General features: G+C 43.0%; 1 protein-coding gene across 1 annotated transcript; it reads right to left on the bottom strand.

Moving 5' to 3' along the window:
* Positions 1–5,860: 5,860 nt before the first annotated feature.
* On the bottom strand, positions 5,861–6,235 carry LOC118796316 (histone H2B). The gene has a single exon (XM_036555142.1). The coding sequence runs from the start codon at positions 6,233–6,235 to the stop codon at positions 5,861–5,863; it is 375 nt and encodes a 124-aa protein (XP_036411035.1).
* Positions 6,236–16,738: the final 10,503 nt, after the last annotated feature.

Here is a 16,738-nt window from a genome sequence, read left to right on the forward strand (position 1 = left end):
TGTGGTCTCAAGTAAGCTATCATACGATGATGTTATAGATGACTTTGCTGTAAGAAAGAGCAGGAGAGTTAAGCTGTAGCAGCAGGTGATATGAGGTTGAGTAGGTGGTTGTGTAGTTTTGATGCAGTACCAAAAAGCACCAGTAGATGTCTTTATAAGAGCCCCCTTTCTCCCCTTTTATTGATATTCTTGTAATTTTTTTTTGGCAATACTGGGTTTTTTTAACATCTTATTGTGTGCAGTGCCTTATTTATATTGTATTTATAATTTATTTTATGCCACTGGTTTACACTTTTTTATTTTGTGGCTATTTAAATCTTATACTTTATTTAAGCTATTCATATTGTATTTCAAAAATTCATTTCATATTTTTATTGTATTTCTTTCTAATTTGTTCCAAGTGTTTTGATTTTGCAATCGCAAATAAAAGAATGTCGAAGACAAAGCTATTCAGTTTCTTGTGAGTATGTACACCAGCAGTCGAATTTACTCCGATGCAAGGGGGGCGCCACCTAAATTTTCGCCTAGGGCGCCAAATTGGTTTGGGCCGGGCCTGCATGTATGTATGCAAGTCTGCAAGCATGGGCTTTACAGATGTATTTCTCACGTTTGTAACACATTGTTCTTGTTTTACGGTCCGTCTATGGGTCTGCAGAATTGACAAACCTGCCCCGGCTGTGGCCTCAGGTGGATAACATCTGCAGCACCTTTATAACACTATGACTCCACTCCTGACTCCATTCCATGTGAGAAAACAATTCTCTCCTGCAAGAAATGTTTGGTTTGAAATGGTGTAGAAAAGTGAGGGGGGGGGGGGGGGGGGGCTGTTGTTGTTCAATCGTAAGCACACACTTTCTCACTCTCTGTACTAGAAATGTCAAGTTTATTTTCTCTGAAATGGTGTATATATCGTAGTCAGCGGTGGGGTAGGGCAAGGGGCACCGCTACAAATCGTCGAAAGTTGTTGTTCCAGCCTAAGCACACGCATTGTCTCTTTCTCACTCTGTATATGTGTGTGTTGTGTCACAGAGAGTGAATGAGAGTAAAACACTGGAACTCCATCTGAAGCCATGCATATACGTGTGCTCACATGGGCTTTTATGTCTGTGCATATGTAGATTTTTATATGTGAGAGGCAAAGAGACGAGTTGCTACAAATCTTTTATCAATATTAACGGATCATTTTTGACCCCTCAGAGCACATAATGGTTAAGGCGAAGTGGATTGGAATATCCCATCCCTTGCAGGCTACCGGTCGGAATGTACGTACTCAAAGGGAAATTGTCCACAGGGCTTAAAGCAACAAATTTATCTGAGCCTGAAATGTTAAGAAAATGGTAACAAAATGGGACGCACGTACATTTACGCAAGTTACCACAACATCTTTAATTCAAAATTGTAAAAAAAAAAACATTAATACAATTCAATTAATTTTTTATTTGCATGGCACCCTTAACAACACAAGTTGTCACAAAGCAGCTTTACATTGTTCCCAGGCCTGAGACCACAGTGTTGGAGCTGTGATATGTGATTATGGCGAGTTTGAGCACATTTTCAGAAAAAAAGCGACACAGTTGCAGTGGCAAAGGAGAGACAATTGGCGTGGGAGAGAATTGCTGCCCGAGTCAATGCATAATTTTGAATGCAGTAGTCTATTCTTTTAACATTTAACCACACTTCCTTTTAATATTACAGGTGAAAAAGTGGTGGAATGTTATTGAATAAAATTTTGTTGTCATTTAGGTGCAATCCCATATGCACAAAGCGCACTTGGCAACAGCTGAAAATGAAATATAAAAACATAGTTCAAACAGGTAAGACATTTTTTGCTTAGGCCTATAGGCTCATGATTGTACCTCACTTTGGTTTTAATCATATTTGACATATTAGACAAAGTAAGTATCATTAAGTGGCTAGATCAGCTTGTAGTAGCTTTAACCCCCAACAGAATGCTGTTTTAAAACACATAAATGTCCTCTCGCCTAATATCCTACTTAGTAGATTAACATTTGAGTTCTATTCAGCTAACAGAAAGAAGGCAGAGGGCCGCAAAATGGGTGGAGGGCCACCACCACCACCTCTGACAGAAGGTGAAGAGCTGGCCCTGAGCCATAACACTGGGCGACCAGTGGCTGAAGGCATCCCTGGAGGGAGGTCATCCGAGCCAATCATCCCCCAGGACACAACTGCTACATAAGATGTGTGTATATATATATATATATATATATATTCAAAAGCCTGACCATTACATTGTAATGACATTGTATTCAAATACATATACTTTAATATGGAGTTGGTCCCCCTTTTGCAGCTATAACAGCTTCCACTCTTCTTGGAAGGTTTTCCACAACATTTTGGAGTGTTTCTGTAAGAATTTGTGCCCATTCATTCTGTAGAGCATTTATGAGGTCAGGCACTGATGTTGGACGAGAAGACCTGGCTTGCAATCTCCGTTCCAGTTCATCCCAAAGGTGCTCGATGGGGTTGAGGTCAGGGCTCTGTGTGGGCCAGTCAAGTTCTTCCACACCGAACTCATCAAACCATGTCTTTATAGACCTTGCTTTGTGCACTGGGGCACAGGCATGCTGGAATAGAAAAGGGCCTTCCCCAAACTGTTGCCACAAAGTTGGAAGCATAGCATTGTCCAAAATGTCTTAGTATGCGGAAGTATTAAGATTTCCCTTCACTGGAGATAAGGGGCCTAGCCCAAACCCTGAAAAACAGGTGTGGCCAGATACTTTTGTCCATATATACATATATATATTTATATATGTATTCCTTTTTGGGTTTTTAATTTCTCCCAACTGTCACTGATGATGTCATCTGCCTTGTTGATCCTCCCCTGCCACAACAGAACTCCTTGGAGCTGTAAGTACTCAATACTCCAGAGATTTTGCCAAATATAGTTGTTTAATGTATATTGAAACAGAATGCTCTTCATCACAGGATGATGATGAAGACATTGTTGTCTGCTGCCACAGAGAGGGATTCAGAAACGCCTACAGAAGTATACATCTTAATATTATGTATGGTAGCTACTGGAGGCGAATTGGGCGACTGGCAGTGAGAGTTTGGCGTCCTCATGTTGGTGTTTTATACTTGTTTTAAAGGTTTTTACATGTACTTTCTTTTCTTAAATCAATTGTTTGAATGTCGTTATGATTGAGTGCTCCTAGTTTTGCTAATTTAAAATGGATCTTCTCTATCCTGCCGTGGATTCTGTTCAATTTATTGCGTGCCTGCGACGTCAACGGGGCTGTCTACCGGGGTCGGACTCAGTACACTAGAGATGTGCTGCTGCAATTGAACTTAGCGAGTTTAGCTCGTGTGACAGATATCACGCTACAGCTACTGGACTGTATTCTGAGAGATTCTCATGAAACCTGTGGGGCAACGAGGGATAAGAAGAGGAAGCGGGGTAAACGAGGAGGCGTCAGACTACGCTTGAGGAAACAACGGCTCACCCGGATTCCTCTGCCCTCGGTGATCATGGGGAACCTCCAGTCCCTGAGGAACAAAGTGGACGGACTCCAGGGGTACGTCCGTTTTCAGAAGGACTTCAAAGACTGCTGCGCCTTGGCTTTCACTGAGACATGGCTCACTGAGCACGACCAGGACATGGTTTTGGAGCGCCGTTTCGTCTGGATCGAAAGGGTGAAGTGACGAGGAAAAAACAAGGTGGTGGGGTATGTTCATATTTTAACAAACGATACTGTAGCTCCGTGAATGTCAGAGAACGCATTTGTACGCCAGATGTCGAACTTTTGTCGGTATCGTTACGTCCTTTCTTCCTGCCCCGTGAGTTTCCACAACTTTTTATGACAATAGTGTACATCCACCCGAAGGCAAATGCCGCCTCTGCCTCTATAGCTATCTTCGATGTGGTGCAAAAACTGCAGTCGATTTCACCTGATGCACCAAACTTCATACTGGGTGATTTTAACCATGTGTCCCTTAAAAAGACACTTACTGACTTTTACCAGTATGTCTCCTGTCCCACTAGGCGGAATAAGACATTAGATCTTTGTTATGGGACAGTAAAGGACACTTATAAATCACTCCCTCTACCTCCACTGGGCTCTGCGAAGTCTGTGGATCATAACTGTGTGCATTTACTGCCCATATATAAAATGAATTTAAGGAGAGAGAAAGTGCAGACAAAGGATATAAAGGTCTGGACTGAAGAATCTGTGCTCTCTCTGCAGGAATGTTATGACTGCACGGACTGGGACATGTTTAAACAATCTTGTGGTGATGATTTGGACAAACTTGCTGATGTAACATGCTCATATGTTGCCTTTTGTAGGGACATGATCATTGTAAGCGAGTTAAAATTTACCCTAATAACAAACCGTGGGTGACCAAATCCGTTAAGTCCAGCATACAGAAAAAGAAAGCTGGTTTTAAACAGGGAATATCCTCTGATCTGTATATAGCTACTAAGGAGCTGAAAATAGAAATCTTAAAAGCAAAACAGAATTATAAATCTGAACTAGAGAACAAGATGGCTGCAAATAACCTTGACTCAGCCTGGTCTAGCATGAAAACTATAACAGGCCTTCAGAATCCAAAGAACAGCAGTCAGGTCACCCTGGATGGCTTCAATTCAGATACTGAGTTTGCTAATGCCCTTAATTGTTCTTATAATCATTTTGATACTTTTGATTTTAGTAATGAAATTCAGGAACTGAGTTACAAACTTGAGGATAGTCAGCACTTTGACATAGACCAAAAGGATGTGGAAAAGGCCTTCCTCTCGCTAAGAGTAAATAAGAGTCATGGACCAAAAGATAACATCTGTGGTCATTTACTTAAATCTTGCGCAAAAGAACTGAGTCCACTACATTTTTGATCAGTCTCTACAGGCACAGCACGTACCTAAGGTTTGGAAGGATGCTTAAATCTAGTTGCCCCAAAACTCTTAATGATTTTAGACCAGTTGCTCTTACATCAATTTTAATGAAAATCCTCGAAACACTGGTAAGGTCAGAAGTCTTAAGGTAAACTGAGCATGCGCTTGATCCCATGCAGTTTGCGTATAGGCCACGTAGAGGAGTAGAGGATGCCGCAGTCACTTTGCTTAATTTACTTGTTGAACACTTGGAAGGAAATGGGTTTCATGCTCGACTTCTATTTGTTGATTTTTCCTCTGCTTTTAACACAATTCAACCTCAGTATATTTAACTAGTAGGCTTTTAGAACAATTTGAATTGAGTAACAATCTTGTCGGCTTGATTCTTGACTTTTTAAATAACAGGACACAAAGAGTGAGGGTAAATGGAACTCTGTCTGACCAAGTTTGCTCCTCCACTGGCTCCCCACAAGGATGTGTGCTTTCGCCCCTATTATTTATTCTCTACACAAATATGTGTCCGTTTTCATCTAACCAAGTCTATCACCATTTATTATTCACCCCCCGTCCTATTGTGCTTGTGTCTGCGCCAGCCTTCACAACTTTCGCTTCCGTGCTCCATCCATTTCAATGCATGCTAGCCTATTGTGCAGTAATCGACTGATACAGTCCCTGCAAATACCTCGTCACCGCCTCAGAGAAAGTTGAAACTAGCTGCAGACTGGATAAGAACAGTGACGTGATATTTTCTGGATGAGTTTTAACCAATGGTAGCCTGTTTATGCGAGGTAATGGTACGAAAGCAGTGACTTTTAATGAAATTGCGTATACGCTAGTAATTTATTGCCTGATCTCAATCTCTGCACTCCGGATTTCCGACATGTGTCTTATTACTGACCCATTCGCGATCGACCACGTGTAAGGCCAGGTAAAACGGTTTTTGTCTCATGTGAAAGAGTGGGTGGCTCTGAAAAGAGCCTTTGGGTTGGATTTGTCATCACGTCCCTTCTACTTGGAACTAGTATACTTGGTGACGGCCTTGGTACCCTCGGACACTGCGTGCTTAGCCAGCTCTCCGGGCAGCAGCAGGCGCACGGCAGTCTGGATCTCCCTGGAGGTGATGGTGGAGCGCTTGTTGTAGTGAGCCAAACGAGACGACTCACCGGCGATGCGCTCAAAGATATCGTTGACAAACGAATTCATGATGCCCATTGCCTTTGAGGAGATGCCAGTGTCAGGATGAACTTGTTTCAACACCTTGTACACGTAGATTGCATAGCTCTCCTTCCTGGACTTTCTGCGTTTCTTGCCGCCCTTACCGGCCGTCTTGGTGACGGCCTTCTTCGATCCCTTCTTGGGAGCAGACTTGGCTGGCTCAGGCATAATGCTCGTTTCTTCGCAGACACGAATGAATGCTCTCACACCCCATACGTGGCCTATATGTGGAGTGTATGCAAATTTGCCCACGATCTTTGCCCAACCAGTTATCGCAGGATCTCATTGGCAGATTCTTCTGAATCGGATGACATTCAAATTCGATTGGCTAACTTCCTTGGGCGGGAATACCACATGGCTAAACGTTAGTCGTCTATCAAAACAAAGAACTTCATTTGTGTGTGTGTGTATGTATGTATGTATATTATTTCATATATATATAATTATATGCACAATTTTTACATTTCAACTTTACATTAATCATATTCAATCGAATACAACAGAAAACACTCCTAATGATTTACAATTAAACCATATTCCACGGCAGCGGTCTCTCGTTCTTACCATCCACAGTTCGTTCACGATTCAATTAAGCCTGGACTTGTCTAAAAACCAAACCAGCTGGTACAAAAATATAAGTCCTTCTTTGGTGAGTTTCCCCACAGCTTCATTTTTACAACATTCACAACAACCCAAAAACATTTTTTCACCTGGTTTCCTCATCAAAATCGATCCCTCGATACTATCAACTCGTACAACAGAATATTTCAACATTTACCCAACGGCAATCACATAAAACGTTCCATGCGTTCATCAGTCAGGCAATAGAACATAAAAGCCTTGTGGTGGCTGGTGTGGATCTCCGTCTTTGTGGGGAAAAAGCAAGCTCCGGGGAATCCGCTCCCGTTAGACGGCAAGGGGGCAACAAACACGCGCTCAGCTACATCGCTGCTTGAGAAAATACAACGTAACAATCCAAGATTGCTGCAGCCCGTTTCGGTAAAGCGCAGCAATGTTTTCTTAAATGTGTCAGTGAACATGGAACGTGTAACTCTTTCGTATGGGGAGGTGGGCGGCTCTGAAAAGAGCCTTTGGACTGGTTTTTAGTTCGGATCCCACTGCAGGATTGACGTTGACGTTTAGCCTCCGAAACCGTACAGAGTGCGACCCTGACGTTTCAAAGCGTACACCACATCCATGGCAGTGACAGTCTTCCTCTTGGCATGCTCGGTGTAGGTGACGGCATCGCGAATAACGTTTTCCAAAAATACCTTCAGCACACCGCGCGTCTCTTCGTAAATCAGACCAGAAATACGCTTGACACCACCTCGCCGAGCAAGGCGACGAATTGCGGGCTTGGTGATACCCTGGATATTATCGCGAAGAACCTTACGGTGACGCTTGGCACCACCCTTCCCCAAACCTTTTCCACCTTTTCTTTTTTTTTTTTTAATACATTTTTATTAGATTTTGCAAGAGAGATTACATCCTTAAAGATGACATTGCTCAAGGGACATATTCAATACACATTAAATGCACATTAGTATACTCAAAAAGCGAGAGAAAAAAGAAAAGAAAAAAAAATGCATAACACATCAAACATACAAACGTATATCATAAATGTAGTATCATGCACATGTGCATCGTATACACAACATTACTTCATATTTGACACTTTTCTAGCTACAATATGTTAAATCACCATACATTTACAATAAAAGCCTATTCCATTGGCATTGGCATTCCTTTCTTACTGTCCAGAGTTCGTCTGCGATTTAATTCAGTCTTTATTTGTTTAAAAATCGATTCAGCTGGAACAAATATTCCGTCAATCGTCATTCTGGAACGAGTTTTCCACAGTTTCATTTTAACAATACTTACTACAATCCAAAACAAAGAATGTTATTTCTCACTCAGTTTCTTATCAAAAAGGCCATAAAAAACAGATCTCTCGTTAATACTAACTTGTAGGCCAATAGATTTCACCATTTCCCACACAGTGGCTGACCTGTTACATTGCAGTATAAAATGTTCCAGGGTTTCATCCTCTTCACAGTTAGGCATCGGGCATATCTTTGTTTTGACAAAACAAGACCATTTAACCACAGCTCTTACCGGCAGTCTTCGTACTGCTATCAGCCATGCGATGTCTCTGGTCTTTTCTGACAAGTTTTTGCACATTAAGTGCAGAACACAATTTTGGCTCTCGGATAGCGTCAGGTTTTTATAAACGACGCATCCACCATAATCTGCGTTAATAATTGAATTATATATTTCTTTACTGGAATCTGTGCTCCAATTGATGTTTAGATTTTTGTACTTGTGGAGAAAATCACCATATATCAGTTTATAATATGGAACTGCATGTCTACCCCTGCCTATTTTGTGCTTCCAACTTGTGATGTCTCCGATCCAATTGATCTGTCTATCAATTCCTTTGGCTACTATTTTACACATGGCAATTTTGCATTTGATTCCGATATGTATTGCCCCCAATCCTCCATTTTGTTTTGATTTGAATAACAGGACTCGTTTCGTTTCTTCCCTTGTTGTGCCCCAAATTAAGCGGCAACACATTTTATTGAGCCTCTGGATACAGGGTCCTACAGGTGGGAATACGGAAGCTAGAAACATGAGTTTAGACAGAATACATATTTTAATCAAGTCTATGCGAGATTTATACGTAGTGTTTTTGTCTGACCATTTCTCCACTTGTTTTATTTCCAGTTCCTTTTTCTCCCAATTTTTCTCGCTGCTGTTTGTATTGCAAATTAAAATACCCAGTACTCTGATCTCATCCATAACAGATACATTGATTGGAAAACGTTTATTAGGATTCCCCAGCCATACACCTTCCGACTTTTCCTGGTTAAGTTTAGCTCCCGAGACTTTTTCATAAAATTTAAAATGTTCGGTAATGATATAAAGTTCTTCTGGTGTTTTTACGAGAACCGTAATATCATCTGCATAGGCAGAGATTATGTATCTCCCTTCGGCGACTTGTACACCTTTTAGCCTTGCGTCGCTCTTTATTCTTTTTATTAGCGGGCTTATGGCCAACACATAAAGTGCCGCACTGAGCGGACAACCTCAAACAAAATCAAATGCTTTTTTCTGGTCTAACGCGATGATATAGAAGCCCTCGCCTTGATCCGCGCTGCTAATAATTTCTCGAAGAGTGCAGAGATTGTCCCACATTAATCTCCCTTTAACAGCACATGTCTGTTCCTTCTCAATAATTGCCTGTAGATCATCATCTAGTCTATTTACCAGGACCTTTGCCAGGATTTTGTAATCTACATTCATTAAAGTGAGATGCCTCCAGTTGTTAATGTCGAGTGCATCACCTTTTTTATATAATAAAGACATGACACCTTCATAAAAAGACTCATACATTGAACCACCTGAGATGCCCTCATTGAAAGCCCCTGCTAAAAGCTCAGAGGTCTCATGCTTACACGCCAAATAAAACTCTGCAGGGAGGCCATCCTTTCCAGGTGACTTTTTTCGGTTGAGTTGCGATATTGCCAGTTCTACTTCCTCCTGCGATATAGGGCGCTCTAAGTCACCGTAATTTCTACAAGGGTCTACTCTAATTGAGCCTAGAAAAGCCTGAATATGGTCTTTATCGACATCTATTTCATTGTACATTCCTTCACATAGTTCCTTCACAGTATGCCTTAATCCTTCTTCGTCATCGATAATACTTCCATCTAGGTTTCTAATTGCTTGAATTCTTTTGTTTTGCTGTCTTTCCTTGAACTGCGAGATAATGTTAAGAGCCGTCGGTGTCTCCTTAATATCCGCATTAAAGCCCGACTGCAGCTGCAACCCACGAATAGAATCTTCGTTCATTAAGTCAATTTCGTTTTTAACGTCACACATTTCTGTGGTTTCCGTTTCTAACCTATCTTTTTTATTTTTTAGCTCTACAAATTTCTTGATCAAATAATCATACCTTTGATCCCTTTCTTGATTTAAAATTTTGCACCTATATTTAAAAAAAGCCTTTAACCTATTTTTCGCAATTTCCCATAGTTCAGCATCTGTTTTCGTGAGTATTCTCAAGTCTTTGATTCTGCTAATTTCTTGCTTTAATTCAGCAACTAAATCCGAATTGTCTAGGCATTGAGTATTTAGTTTCCAATACGTTTTCCTCAATTGTCCCGTAAACCTACATTGTATCGTTACCATTAAATGATCCGATTCGATCATCAAACTCGTTTTATAATTTTGCACCTCTAAATTATCGCTTACATAGATCCTGTCAATTCTTGTTTTTGTTGAAGCGTCAGCCCTCGTGTAATCAATTCCGTCTGGATATACAACTCTGAATGAATCCCTTAGATGTCCGTCGTCACATATTTTTTTGAGAGTTTTTCCTTCTATGGATAACTTAAAGGATTTCTCTGAAATTTTGTCCTTTTCGTCGGTAATTGTGTTAAAATCTCCACATATCAAAGTTGTATATCCTTTATGCAGAAACTCGTACAATTTATTAAACAGACTAACTTTTTTTGACCGGTCGCTTGCAGTATACACATTGATAATTCTAATCTTTTCCCCTTTGAATATACAGTCAACTACTAAGAGTCGGCCAGGGATCACTTCTCGTTTTTTCAGGATTATGACCTCCTGACAATAAAAGAATATCCCTATTCCATCAGCTCTATCTTCCCCGACAGATACGATAGATACCCCTTTACACCACATTTGTTGGACATTTTCAATGTCTTCATTTGACATCAACCTCATTTCTTGCATACATAAAATGTCACATGTCATATGCAATAGAGCATTGATTTTTTTTAATTCTGTTGTCCCGAGACTGAACACCTCGTACATTGTACGTGGAAACCGATATAACTCCGGTCATAAATATAGATATATAGAAATCTCGTAAAAACAAACAAGCAAACCAACAAAAATACATCATGGGCTAGGTTTTCCGTCTTTCTTTTTCGCCTTTACCACGTGCGAATAAGACAGACGTCTTTTACCTTTACTGGGAGCCTGGCCAAAAGTGATTGCTGCAGCACCCGGGTCCGTCGAGGTGGTACATCGTCCCTCGGTACCATGCCGTGCGGTGTCCGCTTTCTTCAGTTCAATCGATGCGGCGACTGGGGAGAGCGAGTCGCTGCTGTACTCCGACTCTGATGTACTTTCAAAAGACGCCTCTTCCTCCTCTTCGTCGCGATCACTCTGATCAGCATAGACGCTAGACGAGGGTTGCTGGTCGTCATCCTCTTGATCAGGTGCCTCCCTTACATCAGGAGATTGATTCTCCGATTCCATGTCCTCACGTTCTCCTTCGCAAGCAGCTTGTTTTTCGGCTTCGCCCGTGGTTCCGTCATTAATTGGCTCCGCCTGTTGGACCTTAGCGGCAGTATCGTCGCTGCGCTGTTGGCCACTTTGGACAGCGTCTGCTGCCATCTGCTGACGATCAGGGTGGTTTATATCCTTTCTTCCATTTTTATGGATCTCACTCTTCTCGCTGGCTTCCATGTGTGGACTACTTCTGGATACTGTGGTTTCCCTGGATACCTCAACCCGGGTTTGCTTAGGTTTGAGCTTGTTGACGAAAGAATAGGGGCAATTGAAGAACGTATGTCCCATTTCTCCACATAAGCTACACTTGGCCACATTTTGGCATTCCTTGGATTTATGTCCCAGGAGACCGCACTGCCAACACTTTGTGTATTCACACTCCCTGGCGTGATGGTCCGTAGCTTGGCAAATGTGACATGTCTGGGTTTGACCTTGATATATGATTTTCCCATTGTAGGAACCCAGACAAATGGAATTAGGGATCGTGTACAGATTCCCTTGATCGTCTCTACGGATACGCACCTTGTACTTTCTTATACCGTACCAGATACCAAAGCGATCCACGGGCTTTATGGCGGGTTGTAGTATCTCACAGAAACGTAACAAGTATGTTTCGATGTCTTGGTCAGGGATCCTTCCGGTCCAAAACTTGACAATAATGGTCTTTACGTCTACTGTAACAGGCGACTCAACTTCGAATTCTTTCCATTTCTCTGCGTTAGCAGAGTGCAACTCCAGGAACCGTCTAAGCGGTCCTTCTTGCATAAAACAGAGCTCGTAATCTTTTCTGTTCGGCAGCCCAATAAAAGAAAACACATCGCTGGCATTGAGCCACTGGGACTCGAAAAGCCTTTCCCCAACCTCATTTCTAGTGGGTGGGTCACCTTTCCCGGTGAACTTGAGTCTCACCCAATACTGCCCGAAGCGGGCTGCATAAGCCCCAGACGGGGCCATGCTGATTTTAGGGCGCTCAGGCCCGTGCACTTTTTTTTGTGAGTCTCTCAGGAGAAAGTTAATGTTACCGACCAACTATCACGCAGCAACAATTAATTAATTACCTCCCTTCCCACGGTCAGACATACTTGTCGTTATAAGAGCTACGAACAGACGTAGCTCTTATAACGACCTCTTCCAGACATTTTCCAACACCTTCACTACTACAGCCTTCAACAGAAGCAATGTTTCGCGGCTGAAGTGCACGCTTATATTCACTGAAAGACGACCTCATTGAGGCCCCATACTCAAAGAAAAGGCGGTTCGCGTTAGAGCCCACCTCCTTCAAGCAGGGATCAAAGAGTCAACGATGCTTTTTCAGTATGTCATACTCGTGCGAATTGTTAGCATAGCAACAATGACTGTAATGGAATATCTGTAATCGAAATTTGGTGCCTGTCAAGGTCTTACATCATGAATGCAATGCTGTTCATGTTGCCATCTTTTGTTACAACAGTTTCCTGATTCTTTACATTATTCTCGTCATTCACAGTATCAGAGCGCCATCTACTGGCCGCCGTTGTTAATGAAACAAAGAATACGCACTTGTAAGTTTTTTACTGTACACATGTGAGAAAGAGAGCTGTCGTTCGCTCGCCTTCTCAGTCTCGTTTGCTTTGAAGATAAGACAATTAATGGTCACGTCTTTCCCTACGAGGGCAATGCCCGTGAGTATAATTTGTTTTTAGTTTATATCGTCGTTGCATTTAAGAAACATGTCAAAGTCTCGTAGTTTTATACAAATACGTAGCGGCGGCTAATGTGGTTCAGATAGCAATACAATGTAAGCAAGATGCATATTCCGTAATAAGTTACACTCAGACAAAGCATGTCAGGCTAAAAAAAAGATTTATTTGTGTTTTGCGGTTTTACAATAAGAATAAAGGAAAATATAAAGGATAAAGAATAGAATAAAGGAAAGAAAGGAACTGAGGATGAAGCTGTTCATTCTTTAGTCTCGTGTTAAGCTTGCTGGCTAGAAGACTGGTTACAGCTCTTGGATTGTTGTTGATTGTGATTTTGCACAAACAGCCATAGCTACCGAGCCGACATCTCTAAGATCAGATCAGGCAACTTCCTTCCACGCTTTGAAAAGCTGAATGATCAGAACCATAGTTCAGAATTGCTATCCTGGCGAAAAGCCACAAAAAATCTCCAAAAAGACCGAAACAACCATATAGATGTCGTGCTAGAATTTGCTGTGGTAAGCAGGGTTCATAGAGTAAACGTTACTGTGAATTTACATGCTATTTACTGTGCTAAACAGGTTTCATAGGATCACAAAAGCCTGTCTAATGCGTGGCATGTCGTTAGACGGGTGGCTTGCTCACTGCGAGGTGTCAATAGCCTACACGTCGCATGAGAGGGCCGTCTCTGTTCCTCTCTGATAACAATAACTCAAAGAAACTCCATCTCGGTCGAGCCCCTGTCCACAGGAGGGGAGGCAGCTGACCACAGCCAGCCTTCACTCAAGAGCTCTGACACAGCAGGTCAGAGACACATGCATGAAGAGAGGTCCTGCCCCAGAGCACAGGAGTCAGGAAGCTGAGAGATGGGGAGAGATCCTGTCCCACAACACCACAGCAGTGAACAGAAGAGAGTTGCTTAGACAACAGAAGGAACTATTTAGGCAGGTGAGTGGGAGTAGAGACGCTGACGGAGGTTGTCACACGGGGTTTTAGTGTGGAGTTAGGTTTTTTGATTTTTTTTCCTTTGAACGTGCCGGCATGGCCGAGTTTAGGGTTTGTTTTTTTTTGGTTTGCTGTTTTTTTCCTTTGCGTTTAGTTTGAGCTCTGGGAGTCGCGACCCAGAGCGGGTTTTGAGTTTGCTTTGTTTGGTTAAATTTCTTTTCTTTTTTTGCTTTGGTGTGCTGGATGCGCGAGTGTGTTTGTGTGGCTTAGGCGGCCTCAGAAGAGCGGCGACCGAAGGGGCTCCAGCGGCGAATCCCTGAGGGAGCGGGGAAAACATCACTTGGTTCCGGACGCAGCCGGGGTCGAAGAGAACCCCCACCCCGTGGAAGTGCGTGCTGGGGAGGTGGATCCCCTTGCTGGAAGGGAGGTGGCACCGCGGAACCTCGAGAGAGTGCGTGAGTCACCAGCACGGGGTGGAGAGGGAGGGCTGACCGGCTGCTGCTCTGTGTCTCCCTCAGTGTGATCCCGCGGAGCCGGCAGAGTTACGACCGGGGAGAAGACGTGGCTCTCTTTCTCACATGTGTCTGTCAGGATCGGAGATCAGGACACAAACGCGGACCACAGGGTATACGGTTCCAAGCGTTTATTCGGAATCAGTAGGCAGTTCGTGGTACAGGGACAGGCAGGGTTCGAAAACACGGGAAAGCAGTCCGGGGGCAGATCCAGAATCGGTAGTCGGGGCAGACAGAGTCAGGAACCACGCAGGCAAGTGGCATCAAACAGATCTGAATTGGCAGGCAGAAAACAAAGTCAGGAATCAGGCAGGAATGGCGACAGCAAGCAAATCACGGGAACTAATGCGGGGATGAGACAGGAAAAATCACTGAAACGAACTAGCAATAAGACAGAGACACGCAGGGAAGATATAGGGCTGGAGTGATGAGGCAATGGGATGCAGGTGAGCAGGCAGGCAGGTGCAGGTAATGAGGAGATCAGGTGGGCGTAGACCAGACAGGGAGCGGGGCGGGGCTGGAACACAAGGAAAACAAAAGCACAGGGACGGGGAAAAACAAAAACACCGTGGCTTAAGGGGACGGAGCACTGACAGTGCCTGCCACTCTACAATTGTTTTGGACACAGATTTCACCAGTCTGTGCTTCTGCACTTTCCCATTGTCAGGATAGTAAATCATGCAGTCTGGGCTATTTTTGTCGTACCCGACAAAGATTCCTTTCTCACACCTTGAGTCTAGCTTTCTTTTGTCTTCTTCATAGGCATAACACACTGACCCAAACCTTTGCATCCTAGAAATGTTAGGCTGTCTTCCTGTCAACATTAAGTAAGGCATCTGTTTTGTGCAATTGTTAACTCCTCTGTTTCTCACTAAAGCTGCTGTCTGCACTGCATAGGTCCATAACGCCTTTGGCAACTCGCTTTCTATTAGCATACACCAGCCATGTCAAACAAGGTTCGCCAATTTCGTTCAGCAGTACCATTCTGGTGTCATGAGTATGGTGCTGGTGTCTCATGTCTAATTCCACTTCTGCTGAGTAGTGCCTGGTAATTTTTACATTTACATTTATTTATTTAGCAGATGCTTTCATCCAAAGCGATGTACAAAATTGCATACAGTAAGTATAGCAACAGTACAGGGAAAGGATGTGCAATTCTTTCCCGTGAACTCACTACCATTCACTACTACCATTCACTACCATGATACACTTATCTTCCCGTATGGGGCCATGTCAGCAAGAAACCTCTCCGTTGCTTGCACTGTGCCACTCTTATTTTTTAGAAAGTACACAAACACTGCGCTGGAATAATCATCAGTGAATGATAACGCAAACCTATACCCGTCTCTGGACTCCGGGTCTATTGGCCCTGCTAGATCTGTGTGTACCAACTCTAGAGCTGCTTTGGCTCTCACATCAGGTTCCCTGTTCCTAGTTTGTACAAACTTTCCCTGAGTGCACACTTCACATTGTAGGGTGGGCTTGTCTACTTTACCCTTGATCGTCATACCATCAACAACATTCTGTAATTTCTGAACATCGTCATAATTACAGTGCCCTAGAATCTCATGCCATGTCTGTATATCATAACACCCCTTAAATTGGTCATCACATTCATCATTTACAGTGTGTAAGTAATATAGTCTATTATGCTCATGAATGTAGAATTGGGTACCGTCTCTGTCTTGTAGGATGTCTTTCCCTTCTTTGAAGATTACGGTTGCTCTGCTGGCAGAAGCTGCTTTCACAGAAAAGATGTCCCGCGGGTATGGGGGGATGTACAATGCCTGTCTCAGCGTCGTGCTGTGGCGTCGCCCCCTGCTGTCGATCAAGCACACCTCCGTGTCTCCTCTGCTGTTCGCGATCCCGTTGCTTCATGTGCCATCAGCCAACTCCACGCAGTGAGTTCCGGCCTGGAAATATTTCTGATGTTACCTTGGAGTAGTTGTAAATGATTTTGTTCCACCAGTAAGTTATCAGTGATTGGAGCATGTGAGTCCAAATTCCCATTGGTGTTGTGAAAGCGCATATTTCCAGAGGTGATGGTTAACTGAAAGTAGGAGCCGTGCGGTAAGGAAGTGAAGAAAACGAGGCAAGGCAGAGTCATGCATGATGCTGTTTTTGACATTTCAACAAGTGGTTTTTGAAATGTGTGAAAGTGTTTGGCGATGAAGTGGTGTGTGAAATGTGTTAGCATTCCTGTGTTT

This window comes from Megalops cyprinoides, chromosome 21 (assembly GCF_013368585.1).
Source record: "Megalops cyprinoides isolate fMegCyp1 chromosome 21, fMegCyp1.pri, whole genome shotgun sequence".
NCBI classification, from domain to species: Eukaryota; Metazoa; Chordata; class Actinopteri; order Elopiformes; family Megalopidae; genus Megalops; species Megalops cyprinoides.